This window comes from Hipposideros armiger, unplaced genomic scaffold (assembly GCF_001890085.2).
Source record: "Hipposideros armiger isolate ML-2016 unplaced genomic scaffold, ASM189008v1 scaffold_910, whole genome shotgun sequence".
NCBI classification, from domain to species: Eukaryota; Metazoa; Chordata; class Mammalia; order Chiroptera; family Hipposideridae; genus Hipposideros; species Hipposideros armiger.
Window position 1 is genome coordinate 625,267 of NW_017732260.1, and position 26,428 is coordinate 651,694.

A 26,428-nucleotide genomic window follows, 5' to 3' on the forward strand; every position below is an offset into this window, starting at 1 on the left:
CATGTTGGTATTATCATTGCGCTCTTCCCGGGTGAACCAGATCGGTTGCTGGCCTCTGGACGGTCGCTCACAATGGCTCTTGGCAGCTCACACCGGCTGCCAGCTGCTCACACTGGCTGTCAGCCACACATGGTAGCTTATGGCAGCCCACTGCAGCAGGGGCTGCAGCCTACACTGTCACCGGTGACTCATGGCAGCCCAGCTCCAGGTCGAGCTGTTGTTCACCATCTTAGCTGTAGAGGGCAGTGTCACTGGTCCTCATGTGGGATCTGAACCGGGGCCCTGCTGCTCAGAGCTGGCATCCCAAGCCCACTCTTAACCAATGCTCCATTCGGCCGGCCCTAGAAAAGTTGTTTTTAACTATTGTTAAACAAAAAGTGGGAAGTGAGGTAATTCATCTTTTTGATAATAATCTTCTCTTCCTCTAACAGTGTCATCTTCTTTGAAAATTAAGTAATTCCTTGTAAATAAGGCTTTTATTAAATTACAAATATGTAATTAGTCTTGTCCATCTTCTTCCTAACTACTTAATGCACTGTTGCATAGCAACAATTTTTTTCCCTTTCTGCTGCTTCTTTGTTGGAAGTCTGAGAGTCTGAAATCTGCATTGGCTTGGGTGAGCTTGGGAATTTTTCTGGTGCCAGGGGTGCAAATATCCATTGTAGAAATCAGTAGCTGTTAGTGTTTTCTTGAGCATCACTGATTGAACACCAATCCAGCCATCCTAAAGGGCAAAAGACAAATAGTGAATAGGCAGTGTTAGCAAAATTTCTATCATGAAAACAAATAAACCAACAAACTATTAAATGCCTAACTACAAAGAGCACTGTAACATATATGTAGCATATATGGTTCTTTGACTCTAAAAGTGTATTACCAAGGAGTAGTAACAAATGTACAGGCCTGAATAAACCTATTTAAACAGAGGGAACAGAATAAAAAGCTATGTTACATTTGCATGGTGCTTTACAGCTTTCAGAGTATGTCCATGCATCTTATTGTGATTTATATAACCACTCCAAAAGGTAGACAGATCCAGTATCATCCCTACTGAAAACTGATTTTAGAAGAGAAAACTGATGCCCAGAGAGAGTGAATGATTTGTCCAAGGTGACACAACTGGTGGGACTCAAACTCGTATGTTCAGACAACTCCAGCTTCTTCTATGAGAGCAAACTGGAGATTTGCAATACAGATATTCACAGAGCCAGACAATTTATGCACCCAACGTCCTTCCAGAGTAAGATGATGAGAGATGAAGAGAGGTCGATGTAGGAGTTCTGTCTATCTACAGTCTGCGTAGGTCAGATCAATCTATCCCACATTTCAAATGCCCCATGAAATATCTCACACAAACACCTGCAAGGGAAAGTACCCAGGAAATGGAAGGGATGTGGAACACTTCTCGGGACAATGCCATTGTCTTATAAAAGAATGGTTCCAAAGTCAGTTTAAATATCACAGTTAAGAACACTGGTGAGTAGTAAAAGCAAGTAGGACACATGCACTGTCGTTCAGCTAGACACTTTGATATGACTCACTTTTATGACAATCATTTTAACAAGATGACTTGTTAATTATTAAGAGCTTGTTAATAAAATTGGATTTGTGAGAATATACAAGTTTCTTTTAAGGAAGCACTAAAGTTACTGAGTCTTCTTTCATTGTTTGAGTAAAAAAAAGCCTTGGCAAAACCATCACTTTCAAAATATACCAGAGATTCTACTACTTCTTAAGAAAATTAAACTGTCCATTGGCTCTGATAGATAAGCAATTGAGTGAGGTTATTAAAAATTATAATTAAAAATGATAAATGAGGGCCGGCCGAGTGGCTCAGTTGGTTAAGAGCTTGCTCAAGAGTGCAAGTTCTGAGCAACAGCGGTTAGAGCCCCCCCCCCCCCCCCCCCCCCAGAGCTGCCAACAGGTGGCAGGATGGCTCAGCTTAAAAAAAAAAAAGATCAATCATACAAACTATAAACTCAGTAAAACCAAGTATGATAATTTNGGCTCTGATAGATAAGCAATTGAGTGAGGTTATTAAAAATTATAATTAAAAATGATAAATGAGGGCCGGCCGAGTGGCTCAGTTGGTTAAGAGCTCGCTCAAAAGTTTGAGCTCTGAGCAACAGCGGTTCGAGTCCAGCCTGAGCTGAGCCGCGCAGAGCTGCCAACAGGTGGCAGGATGGCTCAGCTTAAAAAAAAAAAAGATCAATCATACAAACTATAAACTCAGTAAAACCAAGTATGATAATTTAAAACTAAAGGAAATGTACCTTGCAACAAACCAGCAGTATCTGTGACTGTTTGTGGTATATTATGGATCCTGGAATAACAGCCTGCCCTGTTAATTTTGGATCTAAAGAAGGGGTGGGAGGGGGAGGAGGGAGAAGGGATATGAGAAAGAGAATAATTATACAACTTCATCGTGCTTCTTAATGATCCAAAAACATCTTGGGAGGCAGTACTAATGCTGGAGAGGACACATCTTACTTTGCAATCCAAAACTTAGGATGGAGCCATGGTGTTCTGTGTGTATCTCAAACCCAAAGGAAGCTTTCCATACACACGAGTCCTTTACCCAGTCTCTTAGAGATCAACCTAAAATGTTGAACTAGAAGTTTTGACCATTTTGGGGAAAAAACTAGCTACCAGTGGAGAGATATACAGGAGGCTTAGGATCTAAGCTGGCCCTTTCATCCATGACCAAACAAATCCTAATTCCTAGGTTGGGGAACTCCAACGCCCTCTGAACCATGCCAGCTCCTGATGGGGTACACACTCCTTCATTGCGCCACGTTGGGAGGGCACTGATAGGCTTTAAACGGACCTGTGTTGTGAAATGCTATACCCTGGCCTAGAGTCTCACTGAACGGCCCAGAGATTTTTCAGTATGATAGTCACCAGAATTAAATTAACCAAGTCATTCTGCACTCCCTGAAAACCTCAGTGTAGGAAACCAGAGTTTAAAACGGGATAGTAACACTGTTCTGCCTACTTCCCAGGTCCCTGTGATGATTAAATGAGAAAATACATGTGAATGGACACTGCAAAGAGTAAGACAATAAATGAATGTAAAGTATTACCATTATTGAACTGAAACAAACGAAAAGTAACCTTATTTTTAGTAAATGTGACCTATGATAAAGCAGACACATTTTCAAATAGACTATAGTGAAAACATTTTCCATGTCAGCTATTCAAAAGTTAGTACCAGCGAGGACTGAACTATTAACTTCTACCAAATCCAGAAGTTTAATGGTGTTATCCATCCAGAGCGTCTGCAATGGAATCTGCAATAAAATTAAAGAAGGTATGATTAAAGAAATAGACTCAACCCCCAGACTCTTTCAACTACTATTTTGTGTTAATCGGGTCTGACTTTTCTTTCAATTACATAGGAATTGGAAACTCAGTCTCTAAATTTTACGGAACACACAGACAGGATCCCCTACATTAGTCTCAAGGATTTATAAGATCTTAACATTAAACACCATTTTTAAATCAATGTTTGTATTAATATTTCTAATTAAAATGTATGTACATTATAAAAAATACAAGCATTACAGCAATTTTGTTAAAAAATTTAGAAAACAAGGGGCTGACCAAGTGACTCAGTTGGGTTAGGAGTTGGCTTGGGAGCTCGAGCTCTGAGCAGCAGGGCCGCTGGTTAGGTTCCCACATGAGGGCCACTGACGCTGTGCCCTCTACAGCTAAGGTGTTGAACTGGTGAACAACAGTTCAACCTGGAGCAGGGCTGCTGTGAATGGCTGGCGACGGCGTAGGCTGCAGTGGACCGCCGTGAGCTACTGTGAGTAGGGCTGTCCAATGGCCAGCGACCAATCTGCCTCAGCCAGGAAGAGCGCAAAGATCATAATACCAACTTGGGCCAGTGAAGCGACTTCCTCCACAACTATTGGGTTGTCAGAAAAGTCATGACATATTTTTTTTCCATGTTTTTCATTGCAAAAGTGTGTCATGACTTTTCCAACAACCCAACAGACTGAAGAACCAAATGACAGCAACTTGTCTGATCCCGTTCCCAGATTCCCCAACGCTGTTCCCCTCCCCCCAATTCCCCAATAAAATCTTAAAAAAAAAAATTTAGAAAATGAAAAGTATTCTGTACTCCCATCTCCAGAGGTAACCACTGTTAAGTTTGATGAGTATGATATCCTTGTATTTTTTTCTACAAACATTATTGCCAAAATCTAGAACATAGTTTTTTAAGGAACTTTTTTACTTAACCATAAACCATAGTCAACTTTTCATCAATATACGCTTATCTATTTCACTCTTTTTATCTGCAGCATTGTATGCCATTTTATGACTGTACCATAACTTATGCAACCAATACCTTCAAAGAATTATACCAGAGATTCTACTATTTCTTAACAAAATTCAACTGTCCATTGGCTCAATTTGATGGATAAGCACTTGAGCAAAGTACTAACTAAAACTGATAAATCATACAAACTACAAGCTCAGTATAACAATTATGATAATTTAAAACTAAAAGAAATGTACCTTACAACAAACCGGCAGTATTTGTGACTGCTTGTGGTATATTATGAATATATGTTGTTTTCAATTTTTGCTGTTATAAAATTATAAAATGTGGTAATAAATAGCCTGGTAGATATTTTTTTGAGGACTTTTATAGATCTGGAGGATAGTTAATGGTTTTTTTTTAATGGACTACTTGGATTAAACAGTATTAACATTTTATTGTTAAACTGTCTCAATAAGATAAAAAACATGATTATTAGTCAGGCTGAGGAGCATTCCATAAACTTACTTGCACATTTTATTTATCTCTCTGAAAACTATCGATTTGTGCTCTGTGCATTTTTTAAAAAGAACTGAGTTGTTTATCTCGTGTCTATTAATTTGTGAAAGCCTTTTATGTTTTTAGGAAATTAGCCCTTTAACTCTTAAATGTATTATGAATATTTTTCCCAGTTTGTTGACTTTTAGTCTTAGGTATACTATTTTTTTTCCGTGCATAACTTTTTTTATTTTTATGGAGTAATATTTATGTCTTTTCTCTCATGACTTCAATGGTTCACGTCATGCTTAAAAAGGCCTACCCACACTTCAATATTATTAAATATTATAAAATTATTCAATTGTGTTTTTCCAATCCTTTGTGGTTTCATTTTTAAAATTTAAATCCTTGATCCATCTAGATTATTTTGATTTTAAAAAGTAGCCTTCTAATAGCTGACCAGTTGTCCCAGTGCTATTTATTGGATAATCCATCTCACCTTTCCCTACAATGTGAAATGCCACCTGTATCACATAACACATTTCCAATATACCTGACACCCTAGAACTTGATTTAAAGATGTTAACAAAAATTAACACATGCCAGGAAATAAGTTCTCTCAAATTTCTGAATAAATTTATTTTCAGATTGTAGTTCAATATTCTATTTCATGGATGCAGGTGAGGCCCAGAGAAATGCTGCTATTTTTCCCAAGTTTAGACACAGTTAGTTAGGAGCAGAACCAAGGATCAGAATCTATGTTTTTGTCATTCTCAGCTCAGTGCTCTTTTTATGAGATTCCTTAAAGAAAACATTTAATTTGTAGAAGAGTTAGGCTGTTGCAAAGATTTGAACATTAAATTTAAAATTAAGTAAATCTGAAAAGCTCATAGGTGTTAATAACCTAACATATGACGTATCTTGGTACAATATCCTCTTCTATAACTTGCGGGCTCATTTTGCTTTACCCAGTCCCAATAAAAGTTATCAAACGATTTTCATGTGTGTAACTTTTTTCTTCCGAAGAACTCAAAATACTTTTGAAACATGTTTACTGACTAAAAAGAGATTTATATTTACTGAGTTATAAATATGCTAGGAATATAATCAGATATACAGTTCTTATTCTTGAGGAGGTAAAATTCATCTTCACCTATGATCAGAGCACTCCAGAAAGGAAAGGGATGGTAAAAATATAGTAATTTCAGTGTCCACCATCATTACTGTCAAAATCATGTTTGCATGGATTTAAATTCAGAGTTTATCTCCTTTGGTTTTGACAGTTGTAAACTGTATTTAACCCCATTTTAGAGGTCAAAAAGCAGAAGCTCAGAGAAGCTCTTGGTTAGTAAATGGCAGCTCTAGGAATCAAATCTCACTTTCTGGCTCCAAGATAAGTACTCCTTCTGTTAGTTATAGCACAAGCTTTTCTCAGTGGAAAGGTAAATTGCAGAAGATCGGATTATTATGTAGTAATATATCTCTGTGTTTAACTTTTTGAGGAAATACAAAATTGTTTTCTACAGCAGCTATAACATTTTACATGCCTACCAACAATGTATGAGGGTTCCAAATTTTACCATATCCTTGTCAACCCTTGCTATTGGCTATTTTTTTAGGATGATCCTAGTAGGTATTAAGTGTAGTTTTGATTTGCATTTTCCTAATGACTAAAGAAATTGATCATCTTTTCATGTATTTATTGGCCATTTATATACCCTCTTGGGAGAAATGTCTATTCAGATCCTTTGTGCATTTCCTAATCAGGTTGTCTTTTTGCTGTAGTTTTAAGAGTTCTTCATATATTCTTGATACTAGGTGTTTATCATATATATGGTTTGCAAATATTTTCTTCCATTCTGTAGGCTGTCTTTTCATTTTCTTGAGAGTGTTCTTTGAAGCCCAACAGTTTTTAATTTTGAAGTCCAGTTTCTTTATTTTTAGTTTGGTTGCTTATCCTTTAGGCATTATATCTAAGAATCATTCAAGGTCATTAAGATTTCCCTCTATGTTTTCTTTCAGGAATTTTACAATTTTAGCTTCTACATTTAGGTATATGACCCATTTTGAATTATTATTTTTGTTTGTTTGTTTCTTCTTCTCTTTTGGATTCATTTTTATATACAGTGTGAGGTAGGGATCCAAATTCATTCTTTCAATTGGGCATATCCAGTTGTCTAAGCTCCATATGGCAAAAAGACCATTCTTTTCCCATCAAATTTTCTTGGCACCCTTATAAAAAAATTCATTGACCATAAATGTATGGGTTTATTTCTGGACCCTAAGTTCTATCCCTTTGAGCTATATGTCTATCTTTATGTCAGTACCACACTTCTTGATTACTGTAGATTTGTAGTAACTTTTGAAAACAGGGACTGAGAGTCCATCAACTGTTTTTCTATTTCAACATTTTTTTGGCTATTCTGAGCCTCTTGGGATGCCATATGAATTTTAGGATCAGCCTGTCAATTTCGGCAAAGAAGTCAACTGGGATTTTTATAGGAATTATGTTGAATCTATAGATCAATTTGGATGAATAGTGCCATCTTAACAATATTAAGTCCTCCAATCCATGAACAGAGGTCTTTCCATTTACTTAGGTCTTCTTTACTATTTATTAACTTTAATAGTTTTTGGGAATTCTTTATGCTTTTATCCATATAAGGTCATATAATCCGCAAATAGAGTTTTATTTCTTCCTTTCCAAGCTGGTTACCTTTTTTCCCTTGGCTATTACCTCCAATACAATGTTGACAGAAGTGGTGAGAGCAGACATCCTTCTCTTGCTCCTGATCTTATTTCACTATTAAATATGATGTTAACTGTGGGTTTTTTTGTAGATATTCTTTATCAGGTTGAGAAAGTTCCCTTCTATGGTTAGTTTGTTGAGCATTTTTATCATGAGAGGGTGTTAGATTTTGTCAAATGCTTTTTTCTGCATCTATTAAGACAATTATGCATCTCTTGTCCTTTATTCTATTAATATGGTATATTGCATTGATTGATTTTTTTTTTTTTGTATGTTGAACTAACCTTGCATTCCTCAGATAAATCCCACTTGGTCATAGTGTATAATCCTTTCCTATGTGTTGTTTGATTCGGTTTGCTAATCCTGTTGAGGGTTTTTACCTACATTCATAAGGGATATTGACTTGTAGTTTTTCTTGTAACATCTTTCTCTGGTTTAGCCTACCTTGGGTTTTGTACTGCTTGCTCCGTCGCCTGGAATGCACTTCTCCTGATCTTGGCACAGCTGGCTCCTTACTGTCTTCAGATTTCAGCTTAAGTGTCAGTGCAGAGAGGCCTTCCCCATCTATCCAATCTAAAATAACCTTCAGTTGGTCTATCACATTATCCTATTTTAATTTTCATTAAAGGACTTAAAACACTATCTGATATTTTTATTTATTTGCTTATTTGTTGTCTGTCTTCCCACATCATCTTTATCTCAAGTACCTAGAACAATGTGTGACACAAAATAGGTCTTCAATAAATAATGTTAATAAATAAATAGAAGGTATCTTTATTTTATTTTATTTTTATTGGGGAATGGGAGAGGGAACAGCGTTGGGGAATCGGGGAAGGGGAACAGACAAGTTACTGTCCTTTTGTAGAAGATATCTTTTAATGAGCACCTACTCTGTGTCAGATACTGTACTAGATGCTTTATATACTATCAGCCCTAATTTTCCAATGAACAAATTAAAGCTCAGAGGTTACTTAATGCCACTGAACTATATGCATAAAAATAAAAATGGTAAATTTTATGTTATATATATTACAATAAAAAAAGAATTTAAAAAATTTCAGGATTTTTAAATTTACTATATAAGAATTATTCCTAAATAATTTTGAAAGTGAATCTCACACACACACACACACACACACACACACACGTAAAACTGCAATCTGACGTCCAACTTACTATATCTCCAATGGCACGATAAAGTCTGAATATTTCCTCTGAAGTTTGTTCTTCCCATATTATACAGCTGGTACCAGCAGAAATCTTAGGGGCTATAAGATAAAGCCAATAGCAAGACTGAATATCAGGTTCAATGCCCATGAATTGGTAACTATTGATGCTGAATGATAGATACAAGAGAATTCATTATATTATTTCCTCAACTTTTGTATATGTTTGAAATTTTCTATAATATAAAATAAAAATAAATAAATCATACAAGTACTAGAAGAAAACATGAGTTAATTTCCTTATAACCTAGGGATAGAAAAAAAAAACCCTAACTATGATTCAAACTCCAGAAGCAATTAAAGAATGATAAATGTGACTACAGAAAAATAAACTTTCGCAAGACAAAAAGAAATGGCGGGCCGGCCGAGTGGCGCGGTGGTTAAGAACTGGCTTGGGACGCCAGAGGGCCCTGGTTCGTTTCCCACATATGAGGGCCACTGACACTGCCCTCTACAGCTAAGATGCTGAACAACAGCTTGACCTGGAGCTGGGCTGCTGTGGGTCACCGGTGATGGCGTAGGCTGCAGTCCCCTGCTGCAGTGGGCTGCCATGGGCTACCATGTGTAGCCGGCAGCCACCGTGAGCGGCCAGCAGCCACCGTGAGCGGCCGTCCAGAGGCCGGCGACTGATCTGCCTCGCCCGGGAAGAGCGCAATGATGGTGCCAGCTTGGGCCAGTGAAGCAACATCCTCCACAGCTAGACTGAAGAACAAAACAACAGCAACTTGTCTGTTCCCCTTCCCCCAATTCCCCAGTGCTGTTCCCCTCCCCCAATTCCCCAATAAAAAATCTTAAAAAAAAAAAAATCCTCCTTTGCCACCATAACTAAAGGTGATGATGGCATAACTCCTTACTCTAAAATTTGATAATTAGAGAAAAATTAAGCATTTATCCTGCTATTTTAGTATGAACTAAAATTCACCCCCAATTAATGAGGAAAAGCTCTTCTTTACAGAACAATGCCAACTATTAAATGTAAAAGGAGTTGTAAAATCACCATTGCAACCCCTAAGGAAATAATTCATTCAAAAAAGGAGCATCGATCTGCTAAAGTCGTTATGTGAAAGGTTCTTAGATAACAGGATTTTTTGCATGGCGCCAAAGTATTACCCTGCAGATGACTGCTAATTGCAAATGGAGAAACACATCGTTACACTGGAAGGATCTGGTGGTCACCACCTCAGCCAAGTGATCAAACAGCTTTGCAACCTGGTATTATGGCTTACTGATATGACTGTCCTAAGATTGGAGGGGACAGAGGCAAGACTATTCTGAGCATATCCTTTTAAACAGCTTTACTTTTGAATCATGTAAATGTTTTATACATTAAAAAATAAAATCAGAGCTGGCCGAGTGGCGCATTGGTTAAGAACTGGCTTGGGATGCCAGAAGACCCCGGTTCGGATCCCATATATGAGGGCCAGTGACACTGCCCTCTACAGCTAAGATGCTGAACAACAGCTCAACCTGGAGCTGGGCTGCCGTGAGTCGCCAGCGACGGCGTAGGCTGCAGCCCCTGCTGCAGTGGGTTGCCATGGGCTACCGTGTGTAGCCAGCAGCCGCTGTGAGCGGCAGTCCAGAAGCCAGGAACTGATCTGCCTCGCCCGGGAAGAGCGCAATGATGGTGCCAATTTGGGCCAGTGAAGCAACGTCCTCCACAACTAGACTGAAGAACAAAATGACAGCAACTTGTCTGTTCCCCTTCCCCTAATTCCTCAGTGCTATTCCAATTCCCCACTAAAAATCTTTAAAAATTAATTAATTAATTAATAAAATAAAATCATAAATTTAAAAATCAATCCTTAAAATTAAAAACAAAGAAAAACAAATATCACTGGAACATAATATCATCTATAAGATACTCTTCCCGAAAACTTTAAGCCTGAATCTAATCAAGCCTTCAGAAGGTCCAATTTATAGGAAATATAAGGGCTAGAAGAACAAGTTAAACAACACTGGAAGGAAACAGACAACTGATTTCTTCATAAAGTCAGTAACATGGAAAGAAAAAAAATAGTGGAGGAATTACTCTAGATTAAAGAGACTAAACAGACATAACAACTAATTACAATTTGATCCTAGTTTGAAAAATATACAGCTACAAAATATGTTTTTAGACAATTAGGGAAATATTTAAATATGGACTGGATATTAGATGCTATTATGGAACTGTTCATTTTTCTTAGGGATGCATGCTGAAGTGTCATGATGCATACTTCCAAATGGTTAAACAGAAATTAAAATGCATATTCTAAATAAACACACATTTAGAGAGAGCAAAAGAAAATATGGCCAAACATTAATAATTGCTGACTCTGGATTAAATAGGTATTCGCAGTCTTTCAACTTATCTCTGTGTTTAATATTTTTCAACATAAAAAGTAGGGTAAAAATTTCCAATCTTTCATGAGGCTGCATGTTAAGAGGCAGAGGGAGACCTTATCAACCATTCTTTACAAAAGAACATAGAAGTGGGCACTCAATCGTTAGTCAAAATTAAAGGAAATATGCAAGTGAGGAAGTCAGAGTGTTCAGATGCCGTCACAAAAATCAAACCCTATGAAACAGGTAAGAGTCTCTGCAGGCTTCACTCACCGTATGTCATACCCTCAGGTGGCTGCTGCCTTCCATTGTTCAAACTTTCAGGCAAATTTTTCAAAACTGAAATAAGCTAAAAGAGGAGAGCAATATATTCAAGATGAAAAGAACAAAAGCAGAAATACATTACAATTCATATTACCTATAGCTTTAAAAGAGCTGTGTGGCAGGTAAGGTAGTAAATTGGCTTAAGCTGTGCGGGATACGTGTCTACTTGGTGGAGTTTCAGTAAAGATGCTGCTCTCTCTAGAGTGCAGGTCATTGATACACATTCAGAGAATGCTGAGCTTTGCCTATGCTCAGCTATCCACATCTCCCCCTGCAGGAGGGAAGGCAGTGGAGACTCACAGAAGTAGAGTGTGTTCTGGAGTCACGCAGTTCTGGGTTCAAATCCTAGTTCCACCACCTGCTAGCTGTGTCATTGTGGAAAAGTTATTTTACTTGTCTGCGGCCTTCCATGTCATCATGTGTAAAACAGTCAACGGCAACAGCTACCTCAAAGGTTTGTTGGGAAGGTAAAAAAAATAAGTCTATAGAGTATCTAGAACAGTCCTGGAACACAAGTCAGTGCTCAGTAAATGACAGCCACTATTATAACAGCATTTCTGAGGTGAGTGCCAGGAATCTATATACAATAGCTGGGGGGAAAGTTTTCCTCTACAGGAAATTAATGAGTTTATATGAAAATCATTAATTTGGTCATTAAGCATTTACTCAGACCTACTGTATGCAGATTCAATGAGTTATACAAAGCCATGGAGTTCATTTATAGCTGGGGGGGAGGGTGAGTGGAATTCCAGTGCATACACATGCAGATGACCGGAACACAGGCACACAAGGGGGAGGAGAGACGAGCCACTCAGGAAATACTGTTGGTTCAGTCTGACAGGGATGAAAGGTACGTCTATGAGACTGAGAGTGAGATTGGGAAGAAGAGTCTAAAGGCCTCACTGTGAAAGAGTGGCCCATATAAGATCACGTGTTTCATTTGAAAGCCTTTATTAGGTACCTACTCTGTGTAAATTCTCAAAGACATACACGAGATCACAAATGCCAAGCTAATTTTTAGGAAGCCAGGGATAGAAATCACTCTTTAAAAAAACAATGACTTAAAATTACATGTCATAAAATTGTTTTCTCATTATAACCACTTAGGAATTCTACTTAAATGAGTAAAAAGCAGTGGGATGTCAGAGAACTATACCATGTTGGCACCGAGTCGCGACAGCACTGCTTCCAATTCTTTTGCGGTGCTCTTGGGTGGCACAGGAATGGTTTCCTGTTTGAGAATTGGACCTACATCAAATCTACCAAAAAAATCGAAACAATAACATGATTACTGACAATTTCTAACAATCAAAATGTTTGTCTACATGAATGTTTACATACCACAAGGATAGTTCAAGCTTGGACAAGAATTAGCCATTAGCAAGGGAGAAATGCCAGTTTGAAAGAAGGGAGAGTAAGGTCTGGCCTGTACTTAGATTTTAAATTTATTTTTTCCTAAAGGAAAAATTTCCAATCTTTCATGAGGCTACATGTTAAGAGGGATTTAATTGCAATTATAGATAATTCCACCATTAGTAATAAATAGTATTTTAAAAAATCTCTATCTGTATAATGAAAGCATAGAGCAAAGAATTTCTTTTTCAGGGAAGTACAATTAGGAAATTCCTAATTATTTCTTTCTATATTTCCTTTCTCAAAGGACAAGAGTTTTCCCTGGATTATAATCATTGTTGATTATAAGTAGGTGCAAGTGTATTTACAATCCCACAAGTGTAACATTTCACATCAAGCTCTGTATAAGCTTTTATTAGAAATATGCTTTATTTTGAATATTTAACTTTGTGGTTCTGCTAATTCTATTTTTAACCCATAAGCTTTAATAAAATGTTTATTATGAAAAATTACAAACATTCACAAAAACAGTGACTAGTCTACAGAATCACCATATATATATATATCACCCAGATTTTAGAATTTATCAAAATTTTGCCACTCTTGTTTCATCTACCCTCTCCCTCTTTTTTTTTTCTGAAGTAAATTAAAGCAAATCCAAGATATTGAGTTGTTCTTGTGAACTTGTGAATTATTCTTTTCTATGGGGTCATTAGGTGACAGTAGGCAGAGGCTTAATACCCTCCTGAAGCAGTTTTAAATAATTGTTTCTTAGATTGTAGGTATAATAAAAAAATTAAATGTTTAAGGCAATTATTGGTATATAATATATTCTTATATCAAATTCCAAACATTTTTTGACCAGTTTGACCATAGAAACCAAGGCTAACAGAACTGAGATTCATAACAACCAATACACAAAAATCCATCTCTCACTTACACAATGTCTTTTACAGAAATCCGGTTGTTAATGAAATAATTTACTTCAATTAACAAGTTAAAATTTTCACAAGGCCTTTAAAGAGACACTGCATAAATACCAAAAGGCTTATGTTAGAAACCAGGAAAAAACAGAAAGGGTAGGACTCTGGAGTTGGAGAGATTAGTGAGCACCATCCATTCATCCATTGCTCCCCCAAAACAGACTGATAGCAACGTTTAAAATCACACAAAAAAAATCTCAAAAAAATAACCTCTACCTTTTCGGTCTGATTTGCATAATTGTCACTCCAGTAACTGTGTCTCCATGAAGCACAGTATGGATTATAGGGGCTGGACCACGCCACCTCGGGAGGCAACTGGGATGGACATTCAATATGCCACTGAGTTAGAAAAGGCAGAAGTTAGTATGCGAGTGAACTGTACCATTTAGTTACTGCTACCTAAACTAATATGCTACTTTTCATCATTAAACTTTCCTAGAAATTTTGAAAAACTAATAGTGAAATCTAGTCTTGTACCACCTGAAAAGGGAGCCAGAACTAACACTCTCTTACCATAAGTGACCAACGAAACTCAATTGAAAACAGAGCAAGAACAACTGTTTATTTTTCTAGAGATATTCCAAAACAGCTCATGATGTCTGGGAATTTTAAAATAAAAAGAAAAAATGCATTTTTTTGCTATATGAATAGAACCACTCAGACCCTATGGTGCATCTCATGGATGATGTGAGCTATGTTTATATTAATATTTTAGTTACATAATCACCCTCACTTCACTTAGTTTGCATATAGAATGCCTAAAACAAGCTTCTTGAATCCCCATCAAATGATCTATTCACCTTTCCTATCTATCCCAAACTCTTATCACCCATTAATGAGCAGTTTAAATCATTTACTGATGTCATTAATGATGTCTCCATCAGCATGCTTATGCACTTGAGAGTGTGTGTAAAAATGAGAGAGTCTTAGATATTCTAACTTCCACGCTTCAGCTCAGTCTCATTCATCCAACAAATATTTACTGAGCACAATCCATGTGCTGACAATGTTCTAAGTACTAGGGATATGAGCAACGTGAACTAAACAGAACAATTTTTTTTTTTTTGCCTTCAGGGAGCTTATATGCAAAGAGTGGGAGATAAGCAATAAAAAACAAAATATGCAAAAAGTTTTGTCAGATGGTACTAAGGGCTATGGAGAAATATAAAGCAGAGAAGGAGATAGGAGTTTTGGATGGGAGATTATAATTTTAATAGTGGTCAAAGGTTTTACCAATAAGACACTTGGGCAAAAACATGAGGAGGAAAAGGAATAACCATGCAGATAGATATATGGGGAAAAAAGCTTTCCAGGCAGAGGGAACGGGAAGTACAAAGGTTCTGAGGAAGGTAAACACTGGCAAGTTTAAGGCACAGCAGAGAGGCCAGTGTGCCTGGAGTGGAGTGAACCTGAGGAACAGTACTAGATGAGGCCAGAGAGCCAGCAGAGGACCAAACCAAGAATACAGGTACTCATAGGCTTTATTCTGAGTGAGACAGAAAACCACCAGAGAATTTTGAATAAAATGACATGATCTGACTTATGCTTTAAAAGGATCACTTTGGCTGTTGGGTTGGTAAAAGATTGAGAGGGCCGTGGACAAAAGAAGCGATAAATTGGGAAGCTACTGCAGTACGACAGGTGAGCGTGGCAGCAGTGGATGTGATGAGAGACAGATTCTAGACAGATTTCAAAGGCAGAACCAATAGGATTTCCTGATGGATGGGATGCATGGTGTAAGATAACAAATCAAGAAGGACTCTAAGGTTTGGGGGCCGAGCAACTAGAAGGCTGGAGGTGCCATTTGCTGAGATGACGATTTTGGGAGGAGCAGGTTTTGGGTGAAAGTTCAGGAATATAGTTTTGGACATCTTAAATATAAGATGCTTATCAGACATCCAAGCAGAGCTGTGGAGGAGGCACTGGGTATCAGGTCTGGAGTTCAGAGATCTGAACTGGAGGGACAAATTTGGGAGTTGTCAGCATATATATGGAATTTAAATGAGAGTCTGTGAAAGCCCACAGACAGTGATAACAAGTACCACACATTTTAACAATTCATGCCACTAACAAAATTTGTTATTTTAAGAGAAAATACTAAAGAAAGCAGAATTAGAGTTCAAGTTATTGCATTTTATAATGCCAAGTCCAAGATCTCTATACTATATTTCCTTATAAATAAAACTTACTAGGGAAATTTAAGAATAAGAGCCTCACTCAAAAGTCGGCCAAACGAAGCAACCACTCCAACATCGTACTCTCCAGACCCCACATCTGGCCACTCATACACTGGAAGCTGAGATTGGACAGCATATTGCTTCACTGGCAGTCCTTTTGGTGATGGAGAAGGTATTGTGACCACCTCCAATTTCTCGATTAACTCTTCCTCTTTGTTTTCCCTAAGTTGGAAAGATTGGAAGAAAATGTGACAGTGTTAAGACAATGGCTCAAAGCTAAACTACTTCACCCACCTCTATGGCATTTTTATGATTAAATTCATGAAGCACTAAAGGGTAAATGATTAAAACTGGTGTAACTGAGAGACTGTGTTTTTCTTTTTTATTTAATTTTAATGATTTTAAATTTAAAGAGCCACATGTGGCTAGTGGCTACTGTTTGGAGAGCATAGTTCTAGAAATTTCCTATGCAAACAGAAACATATTCTGTACAGACATTTTATACAATTGGGGTATTATATATACTACTCCATATTTTGTGTTTTTTTTTCTCTTAATAACACTATATATGCTATTATATGTCTTGAAAAAATAGGTTAATTATACATTTGCTTATATATGCACCGAACATTTCTAAAATAAGAAACTATAAACAATGGTTGTCTCTGAAGAGAGGACCTGGGACCTGGAAGACAGGTGAAGGAACAGACTCTTCACTGTATATCTTTTGAATTTTGTATCATAACCATGTGCTACTTAAACAATAAATACTATATATATATATATATATATATATATATATATATATATATATATATACACACACACACACACACACACACACACACACACACACACACACCATGGGCATCATTCCATGAGAGTACATATAGCACTACCCCATTCTTTTTATCTGCTGCATACTATTCCAGTGCTGGGAGGGGCTGTTCATTTATTTATTTGGCAGGCATTGCATCACATGTTGAGGAGTTAGGAGAAAAGGAATTTATAGGAGGGCCCTAATGATGCAGTAGTGGAGATGTCAAGTGAAGCAACAGTAGAAGGGTCAGGATACATGCAGTGAGAGATGTGGAAGGCAATATGGGGAAAGCAGCCTGTGGGGAGTGCATTATGGAGGGTGTGCAAAGGGAACGTGTGAGGGGAGTGTTTCAGGGTGTGTGTACAGAAGGCAGTGTGTGGAGGGAGAAAGACGATACAAGGAAATTGATGAGGGAGTCAATATGAAAGACTGCTGTGAAGTATTGTAGGGAAGACTTGATGGAGTGAGATGACAGAAATAAGTGCGGGGTTGCATCAGGAAAAAACCGGAGTGGGGAAATTAAAAAAATGGAGATTGGGGGAAAAGGAGGCAGAGCAGTATGTATGGGTATAGTATAGTCACCATATACCATGGCCTTTCAGGACAAGTTGGATCGCAAGTAACTTATTTCCCAGTAAACATGAATGGTTAAATTTTAGAAATATTAAATGTATACCTAAGAGTTCTGACTTATAAATTTATTTTTGAAAACTTGGTTTTGGACTATGTCCTCATTTCAACCCTAGAAAACTTAAGTCCGGATGTATACAGGGGGAGATGGGGTGCAAAGGAATAAGATATGGGTGTGCAGGCGGATGCATTCCAAAGAATTGGAGGGTACAAATTAGATGAATCAGAGGCAGTAGGAAGAAGTGGTAAGCGGGGTGGGGTGGGGTGGGGTGGTGGCTTTGAAGGCAGACCCCGTTTCAGTCCTATCAGTTGAGCTGATGACTCCAGGCATTCGTTTAACCTCTCTGAGCTCCGGTTTCCTTACACGCGGAAGGGGAATGGAGGTGGTGGGACTGGACGGAGGTGGTGGGACTGGACGGAGGTGGTGGGACTGGACGGAGGTGGTGTATGCAAAGCGGTGAGCACCGGCTTGGCATCGCAGGGCGCCGGGTAGCCCTTGGAGAACGGATAAACAGGGCCTGTAGTGTGGGGTGTAGACCGGACCGGACATGGCGAGTGCGGTGCACCTTCCGGTTGCCGGAGACGCCGAGATCGGGGCCCACACCACTCCGGCGCCGCTGCTTTCCCCAGCGGGAGTACAAACCGTCCGGGACGGCCGCAGAGGCTGGACACTGGCGCCCTCCGCAGCCGAGCCCCGCAAGCCCCGGCCTCGGTACCTGGCGGCGTGCAGCGCCCGCAGCGCCTCGCGGGCGAATTGGTCCGTGCCGAAGAAGAGCACCCGCCAGGGAGGCTTCTCGCGGACTTGGGCGCCCTGGCCGTCCTCCCCGCCAGGGGACCCGCTGAGCCCGGCCAGCGCTCGCCATTGGGGGCTCGATCTCCGGCCCGCGCAGCCACCAGCTGGCAGGCGTCCCCAGCAGCGCAGTACAAGCACCCTCATCGCCTCCGCAGGTGGCCTATTTTGCGCAGGCGCGTTGGGATTTGAGTGAGCTGGATAGGCCCGAGGGGCGGGGCCGGGGAGGAAACCCGATGGGCGGGGTTTGTCTGGTTGGAGGCGTGACCGTCTGTGTTGGAGCTGATGAAGGAACGTGAGGGTTCAAGAGCCCCGTGCCTTTTGTTGCATTTATTCGCACGATTTAACCTATCTCCCAAAAGAACTCTTTTGGGAACAAATTTTATGTGTTTTCAGACAATGAAATCCTATTTGTGTACGTAATTCGGTGTCATTTTCTCAGCTATTACAACTAATATTTACTGCATATTTACTATTATACATGTGCTATGCTTTGGCTAAGCATTTTTTTATTGATTAGTTCCGGTAATCTTCATATCAACTATACCAGGTAGATATTACCATTTTACTAAAGAGAATCTAAGGCTCAGTGAAGTAATTGCCTGTCTAAGGTCCTCACAGCTAGCCCATGTAGCTCCAAAGTGTGATCCTAACCTTTTGGCCTTCACAGCAATCCTATGTACTACAAAAGTCAATGTCCTCATTGTGCACCTTAGGAAACAGGCTCAATTCCTTGCTCATCACTTTGGCGAATCAAAGGCCCTACTCTATCCCCTACGCTGTGAGCTCCTTCCTGCACAGAGGAATACCGTAGAGGAGATTCTTATGGAAAATGGGCAGGGGAAACTGTCCTTAGAAGACCTCTAAGGACCTTTAGTGCTTAGATTCTGTATTCCGGAGGCACATGCAGTGGCTTTCTCCTTGAATGTGGTCACACATCCTGGCTGTAGAGAGGAGACAAGATTCCTTTCTAGTCTTCCTCTCACCACATTTCCCCATCACACAGTCTTAGACCCAGTGACCCTAGACCAGTCCTTTCTCCTAAATTATGAGCTTTGCACATCCCTGCTTCTGTGCCTTTGTTCATGCTATCCTTCCTAGGCTGTCCCCACCTCTCTTCCTCTCTAAGTGCAATCCTTTCTTCAATACCAAGTTCAGACATCCTCCCTGAAGCCTTGAGCTCTCACCTGTATGGATTTATTGTCTTTCTCCACGTGCCCCCTTAATGCTCTGTGGGTACCTTTGCCTCTCACACAGTTTGCAGTTATTGAGGGAAGTTGTATAATGTATGCCTAGACATTGACAATTCACCTGTGTGTTGAGTAGAAAAGAGGGAGGCAAAGAGGGAGAGACTGTATTTCCAGTGTTTCTGCTCATCTGATCATATATACAAGAAGGAGAGTGAGATGGGACCCCAAACCTTCCATTCCTTCAATTGAATTCTCTGTCAATATCCTCTATTAGAGTAAGTGGAATATGATTCTAATATTTTTTTGGTTTTTTTTAGCTGAGCCATCCTGCCACCTGTTGGCAGCTCAGCGGCTGCTCAGCTCGGGCCGGGACTCGAACTGCTGTTGCTCAGAGCTCAAACTCTTGAGCGAGCTCTTAACCAACTGAGCTTCTCGGCTGGCCCTTGATTCTAATATTTTTTAAAATGGCCTTTTCCCATAACATGATCTATAAATATAACCCAATAGTTGTTTGGGTTTTCACCTTAGAATCTGGACCTTGTCTGAAGTGTGACTCTTTACATTTGTGTTTACCTTATTTCTCTCCTTGCGTTAGAGAACCTTGCATTATACTACATTTAATTTTCAGCAGCCCTGAATTCTTCACAGGTAGTCCTGCTTTGAGACACTCACAGCACCCTCTGCCAACCACACAGTGACTGCTCAGTCCGAGGGGCCGACGCCAATGTTCTTTCCTCCACAGAGCTGGTATGGGCCATTGATATCTAATTGTCTAATGGATGGTCTTTTGGTTTGCAGCAAACGTCTTTTTAAAAAACTAAAAATGATACTATTGTAACGACTGAATTTTCCCAGAATGCTAAAATAGAAATCTTTCTGAAATTCTTGGTAGTAAGTTAGGGATGTATTTGGGGTGGGAGGGTGTCCATTTCCAAGCCCAGACAAATCCACTGCTGGAGTTACTATAAATCACACAGCGAAGATGAGGATGCCAGCCCGTAATGACAAGGAGTTTTAGTAATAAATTTAAATGTCCATAAATCACATCCAAGATAATGCTAATTCGGCTGGTACTCCAGTTTCAAAAAGTTTCTCTTCCCTAATCAATGGAATATGTGTGCACGTTGAATCAATGAAATTATCCCAAATTCTGACCTGGGTGACAAGACAAGGGCAGTGGCATTGACAGAAAGGAAGACTTGCTTGGTGGTAACCATGACGATGTTTTAGTTTTTGTGTGCTTTGAAATGAAGTGATGAGACAAGCAAGTAGAGATATTTGGTAGAAATCTAGAACATGGGATTGGCCTCCGTGATGGGGGTGTGAGAGAGCTGATCCTGGAGTGGGAGGAAGCAGAAAACATCTCTTCCTGTTTTGCATCGTCCCACCCTGACCCTAATTATGTGTGCATGATTTCTGAGGAGTGGGGAGATCTGTCACGATGCGTGTGTGTGTGTGTGTGTATGAGAGTGAGAGAGAGAGAGAGAGAGAGAGAGAGAGAGAGAGAGAGAGAGAGAGAGAGAAACCAGCCCTTTGGCTTTGATTGAGGGGCAGCCAGAGCCCTGGGAAAGATGGAGCCAGGGTCATGAGGAGGAAAAGGGTCAGAGCTCTCAATTAGTAGGGTGGCCAATGCCTCGGTCCATAAGAGCTCCTGAATGTCGCCTGGAAAGCAATGCCACATGTCACCAGGGGAAGGTATGCCATACACAGGCATCAGGCCAGTGCCAGGGGCAAGAAATGAACCGAGGGTCGCAGCCCAACGAAGCCTTTAGGGACGCAGCCCTTAGTGAGAAGTTCCGTGTACAAGTAGTAGTAGTAATCTCTTGCCTGTAGTTGTAGCAGAATTCCACGAGGGGGCGCTGCTCACCAACCTTTCCAGTCATTGACCATAATGGGCAATTCACAAAGCTACAGCGCTTCTGACTCGGATTAGGCGGTCTGTGTGTGTTGTCACTGTCCTTTGTGGTCTCAGTAGCTGTCACTCCCAAATCTGTCCAGCAGCTTTTCTGTAAAGCAGTGCTGGGGCTGTAAGGCCACCCGCTAGGGACAGACCCGGACTCGCTGGCCACTCCCACCCCAGCCCGCCCCCCCACAGCTCTTACAGATGATAGAAAAATACTAAGGAGGCTGTTCTATGCAACAGACCCTCCCTCGCCAGGAGACTGGGATGTCTTTCAGTCCCAGAGGAATGCTAACGAGGCAGCGGGACCACCTGATTTGGGTGTCCCTGAGGAGAGAGATTGGAGAGGTCACATGACATTGGAGGGTTCCCAGGAACGCGAAGCCAGATGTGAGACTATAGGAACGAGAAGCAGCTCAAGGTTAAGGAAGTTTCTCTTTGATAGTCAACATAGTAAACCAAGGGAAATACAAAAATAGATTTAAAGAGATCAAATCTTAAAATCTTTGGTTTGTTATCCGACCACTTCCCCCAGGCAAGAGAGCTGTACAATATTAACAAAGGATAAGAGTATTTTTTATAAAGTGCCTTTGCTTACCTTCATAAGGAAATTGACAAGATAGTGAAGCCTCTCACATTTAATGGAGCTCATAATTTAATTGGTCTCAGAGCCTGGTAAGCACATACAGAAATTTAGTGTAAGGGCCTCAAGAACACCTGGAATTTATTTTCAGGGAGGAACAAAGAATCATGACACATAGAATAGCAATTACGTAATTTAGGCTCATAAATTGCATGAAATAGTTATCACAAGACTGACTCACCATACGATATTCACCTGGAAATTCCTCTCAAACATAGGAAGCTGGTTTAAAGGTGATACTAGAAAAAATTCTAAATATGTCCTAAAGTGAATTATAGCAGACATGGTGGTGAGTGGAGGAAGGGGTTAATCAGTTAACAGAACTGCCAAAACCACCAAAAAATGCTCACATTCCTGAACGTATGTTCAAACTTTGAATCAACTTCCATGTGGCTATCTAAAAAAAAAAAAAAATAGTCGACCACCAGAAGCCACTGGATCGTGCTTATACATGAACTTTCCAGACTGTTTCCTACAACCAATCCAAAAACAATAAATCATTCTTCCTTATGGATTATGCACCTGTTACACAAAAAAAATTCAAGGCTGAAAGCTCTTTAAAAAGAAAGGGGTTATTGAGCCAAATCTGAGCCAGAACAGGACCAGGTCCTGAGCATGAAATCTAAGCCAGCAGCAGAAGGGCTTGTGGGAGCAGACAGCACTCTGTGGTCCAACTCTGTGGGTTGATGGTCTATTTCATTAATCAAGTAGGGGGAGAAAGATGTAAGTTGTTTTGAAAGAATTTACACTGGCTATAGGTAAAGGGGGTGGCAGAAGGCGAAGCGGGGCTAGTTCTGGGATAGACAGAGAGTCCATAAGGAAGAAATATTTGTTCCTTTGGGTTGTGAGCAACAGTCTGGAAAGTTCCTGTGTAAGCAAGAAGTGGAGGCTCCTAGGGGTCAGTGACTCCAGGTAATAGCAGAAAGAGGTACCTGGAAGTTAATTAGAAGTTTCTACATTCAGGAATGCAAGCAGTCTTTTGTTGGTTTTGCCCTGTAGTTTTTAGCTGATGAACCTCTCCTGTCTCTCTCTTCCACTCTCTTGCCTGCTGTAATTTAATTTGGGACATCTTAGAATTTTATCCTTGTCATTCCTATCCCAGAACTGCCCCCACTTCACCTTTTACCTGCCTCCCTTTTCTATAGCTAGAATCAAAACAACTTACATCTTTCTTACCCATTGTCTAAAGAGCCCTGTCAGCTCCGTGAAGGAAAACATGTTTGTTTTCTCCATCTAGCCCTGCTTCTGGTGGTTTAGACGGTATGTCCCAGGACCTGGTCCGTTTCCTGACTAGAACATGACCTTTCTTTTAGAAAAGATTTTGGCCATAAGAGTTTTTGTTTAACAAAGGAATAATATCAATGTGGATTTTTAAAATGTTTGGCAACAATGATTGTGTATGTTTTGTATGCCTACTTGCCTCCATTTGTTAAAAAATGTAAACAGTGATCAACTAGGCAGGAAATTTAATTACTGTAAAAGACAGTCTTTTTCGACCAAGAGAGATCTTTTAAAATTATGTGAGCCAAAAGGAAGGGCTTTAAAAGAAATTGTCCCCAATTGATCCAGGACAGAACTTTTTTTCATTTTGCATGATTTAATTGACAATTTCCTTCTGGAAAGACGTGATTCCTGGTAAAAATGCTTAGAAAAATTTCTGATAAATTTTAAGTGGATTAAGGCTTGTTCTGGAAAACTAATCACCCACCCACCCAGCTGAAATCAGTCCAGAATCTTAGCGACCTTATAATGGAATGTTCCTCTTTTTGTTGTTTATCTAGTCCAGGGGTTGGCAAACTTTTGAGATGGAAAAGCCGCCAGGGGTCAGCAAACTGTGGCTCGCGCAAGCTGTGGCTCTAAAGTAAAATTGAAAATGAAAATAAATAGTTTCATTTATAAAATTTTTACAGGATATTATTTCACATAATGGTGATTATGTAAAACTATGTTTATGGTTCTTCGATAACTTTAAAATTGTTGTGAGGGACAGAATTGGCTCTTCCAGGGGTCAGCAAACTTTTGAGATGGAACGCACCCAAAGAGCCGCATGTGGCTCGCGAGCTGCAGTTTGCCGACCCCTGATCTAGTCTAATAGTGATTATCTAATCCTTCACAAAAAGTGAATTTCTAAACTGGGACTACCGGAGGTCTTTCCCCTCATAGCAAGATTACAATAAAATTTTGACTAACGAAATGGTCCTAACTAAATTGTCTGAAATGCTTTCTTTAACACTGGGACCAACTGTATGCCACCTACATTCCCTCAAAGGATGCTTGCTTGTGAAAGGTGGGAACAACAAAATTCAGAAAAATTAACACACAATGTTGACTTACCAGGTTGTCTGACATTCCTCAAACACATTATTGAGCAATTCCTCTTCAAGACGAGGCTGCAGAGTGCTGTGTATGGGAATGATTAAACTTCAAGTACCTCATATAATTAAAACGAAAGACTGATAGACTTTGATTTTATTCTGCTCTTGGACTTTGATTTATTCAGGAACTGAAGAAGATATTTGGTTATACTATAACCAGGAGCAAGGGGTCAAAGACATACAAAGAATTAAGTATTCTAAAGGGCCAATGGCATAGAAAATCTCAAATGCTATAGATAAGATGAAAGGGGTGAAGGTGGTGGCTGCAGACTGACCTTGCATTGAGAAAGCACATATTTTGTTTCATTTTTTCTCACCAGTTTCTGCCCAAACTTCCAGTACTTTGTAAACGTTCCTGAAATGCTTCCAGGAAAATATATGTCTGTTGAAAAATCATTTGATTACTGAGATCATTTTACTTCAGTGTAAAGATGGTCCGATTAGATACCCACCCTTCCTATCAACCCCGTTGCAGATGGAGGCATCAAGTCAATGTTTAAGCACCAATAATTTTGAACTTAATTGTCCTACCTTTTTCAAATATGCCCTCACTAATTCTACTGTTATGATTCCCCCCTCTGGACTTAATATGAAAATTGGCCCCTAGAAGAAATATGCAGTTCCATTGGTGCCATAATCTAACTCCACCCCTGTTCTCGGACATTTAGGGTTTTTTGTGTGTTTTTTTTTAACCATCTTAAAGTTGCAGTGAACATCCTTGTACATATATCTCCGATCTTGTGTGTTATCTTTCCTTACATCACCACTTTTAGATTTCACTTTATTTTCCATGAAGTTTTCTCCACTGAGATGAGAATGTGCTACAGGGGATGTGACATAATTATTGTTCAAATTGAATCATTAAATTGGCTTTCGAGTGTAAGTGATTCTGCTGAAAATCAAGGTAAGACCAAATAGCTAGCTGAGGGTGTGTTCACCCCAAGGAGCAGAATAGGCTGAGCAGCCTCTACCACCTTGACGCTTTTGGGGCTGTCAGTCCTTGTCCATAGTAATCCCTGTTGTTTGGATTTACTCTCTGGCAGATTATTTGTCCATTATACCCTATGGCCACACCTATTTGTCCTTTGCTTTTTCCTTCTGCTTGGAATTTTGACATAATGTCAGGGGCTGCATCAGTCATTTTGGGACCATGAGGGAATCTCAGAAATCTCAGCCCTGATGTCCTTGAGCTTTTGACTGGCTACTTCTGAAATTCTTATATGAGAAAATAAACCTTTATGTGTTTAAATCATTCAAATTGGGTCTTTCTTATTCAGAGCCAAACACAATTCTTAACTGCTATGGAAGGCTTCCCTGACAAGATGATATTTAAGCTGAGACTAGAAGAATTATGAGGTGGCAGATATTAGAATAGCAGGGAAAAGCCAAAAGGCCTTTCCATTCCACTCCATCGCTTTTTGCCCACCATCTTCCAGGTAGGGAGACTGGAGACATTAGGAAAGGAGATTCTAAAGTAGAATTGGTTTGTCCACAAATGATATTTGAAGCTATGAGGAAGGGAGGGCTTGGTGATATGCTCTCATCTGGGTGTACATTTCCTTCATGGCACTTGTCACACAGCAGTCATAATTTTGTGATCCCCAGTGTGACCACCCGACTGAAATCTTCATGAGGTCAGACACAATGCCTGTGATTGTTCATTACTAGCACAATGCCTGGCATAGAATAATAGTTATTAGATAAGTTACAGTGGAGAGAACCAGGGTAAGAGGAGGAACAAAAAAGAAACACGTAGGTGAGTGGAAAACCTGGGGTAGGGCAGTGTAATGCAGGGGCTCAGCTCCCAGCAGATGAACGCTGGATACAGTGAGGCTGAAAAGGAACAACAATGGAGCGATGGAGAGGGGGTTCATACCACTATATTCTCAAGGGTGGCCAGTGAAGGCACAGGAAGCAAACATCCGCTAATACCCCAACAAAGGGTCTTCTTGCACCACGGTCTTGATGGCAGCCAGGCGAGACACAGGAAGTAGGATCTGCCACATCTGCACTTGCTAATGTAGCCTCGGCAATTACGTATATCACATACAGGACAGTGGCTGATGGCTAACTGGTTCCAGCTGATGGCCAACTAGTTACATAAGTGCTTGCATGTGCGGGTTACACAACCGAGCCAGCACCTTTCCACAAGAGGTTGAGGGCCTGGAAACTGCTCCCTGG

The 26,428-nt window shown here is 39.9% G+C and overlaps 1 protein-coding gene and 1 long non-coding RNA gene across 2 annotated transcripts in view; one reads left to right on the forward strand and one right to left on the reverse strand.

The window, feature by feature from the left end:
• Positions 1 to 271: 271 nt before the first annotated feature.
• Positions 272 to 18,292, reverse strand: MTFMT (mitochondrial methionyl-tRNA formyltransferase). The gene is made up of 9 exons (XM_019630428.1): positions 18,066 to 18,292; positions 15,912 to 16,121; positions 13,939 to 14,061; positions 12,543 to 12,645; positions 11,336 to 11,411; positions 8,691 to 8,782; positions 3,212 to 3,290; positions 2,274 to 2,356; positions 272 to 724 (listed from the first exon to the last, which is right to left on the reverse strand). Exons 1-9 carry the CDS (start codon positions 18,284 to 18,286, stop codon positions 524 to 526), a joined length of 1,188 nt encoding a protein of 395 aa, XP_019485973.1. The 5' UTR covers positions 18,287 to 18,292; the 3' UTR covers positions 272 to 523.
• Positions 18,280 to 26,428, forward strand: part of LOC109375195 (uncharacterized) — a 24,827-nt gene continuing 16,678 nt past the window's right edge. Inside the window, exon 1 of the long non-coding RNA XR_002122534.1 lies at positions 18,280 to 18,297. This is a non-coding gene — a long non-coding RNA (uncharacterized LOC109375195). The remainder of the gene's footprint in view (positions 18,298 to 26,428) is intronic.

What these genes read in the sequence shown, in the direction of transcription:
- MTFMT (XM_019630428.1), bottom strand. Translation starts at nt 18,286, where the DNA reads ATGAGGGTGCTTGTACTGCGCTGCTGGGGACGCCTGCCAGCTGGTGGC. An exon ending in CGGGCGCTGCACGCCGCCAG is followed by an intron (nt 16,122 to 18,065) that starts GTACCGAGGCCG and finishes TTTCCAACTTAG; the next exon opens with GGAAAACAAAGAGGAAGAGT. An exon ending in CGCGACTCGGTGCCAACATG is followed by an intron (nt 11,412 to 12,542) that starts GTATAGTTCTCT and finishes CTCCTCTTTTAG; the next exon opens with CTTATTTCAGTTTTGAAAAA.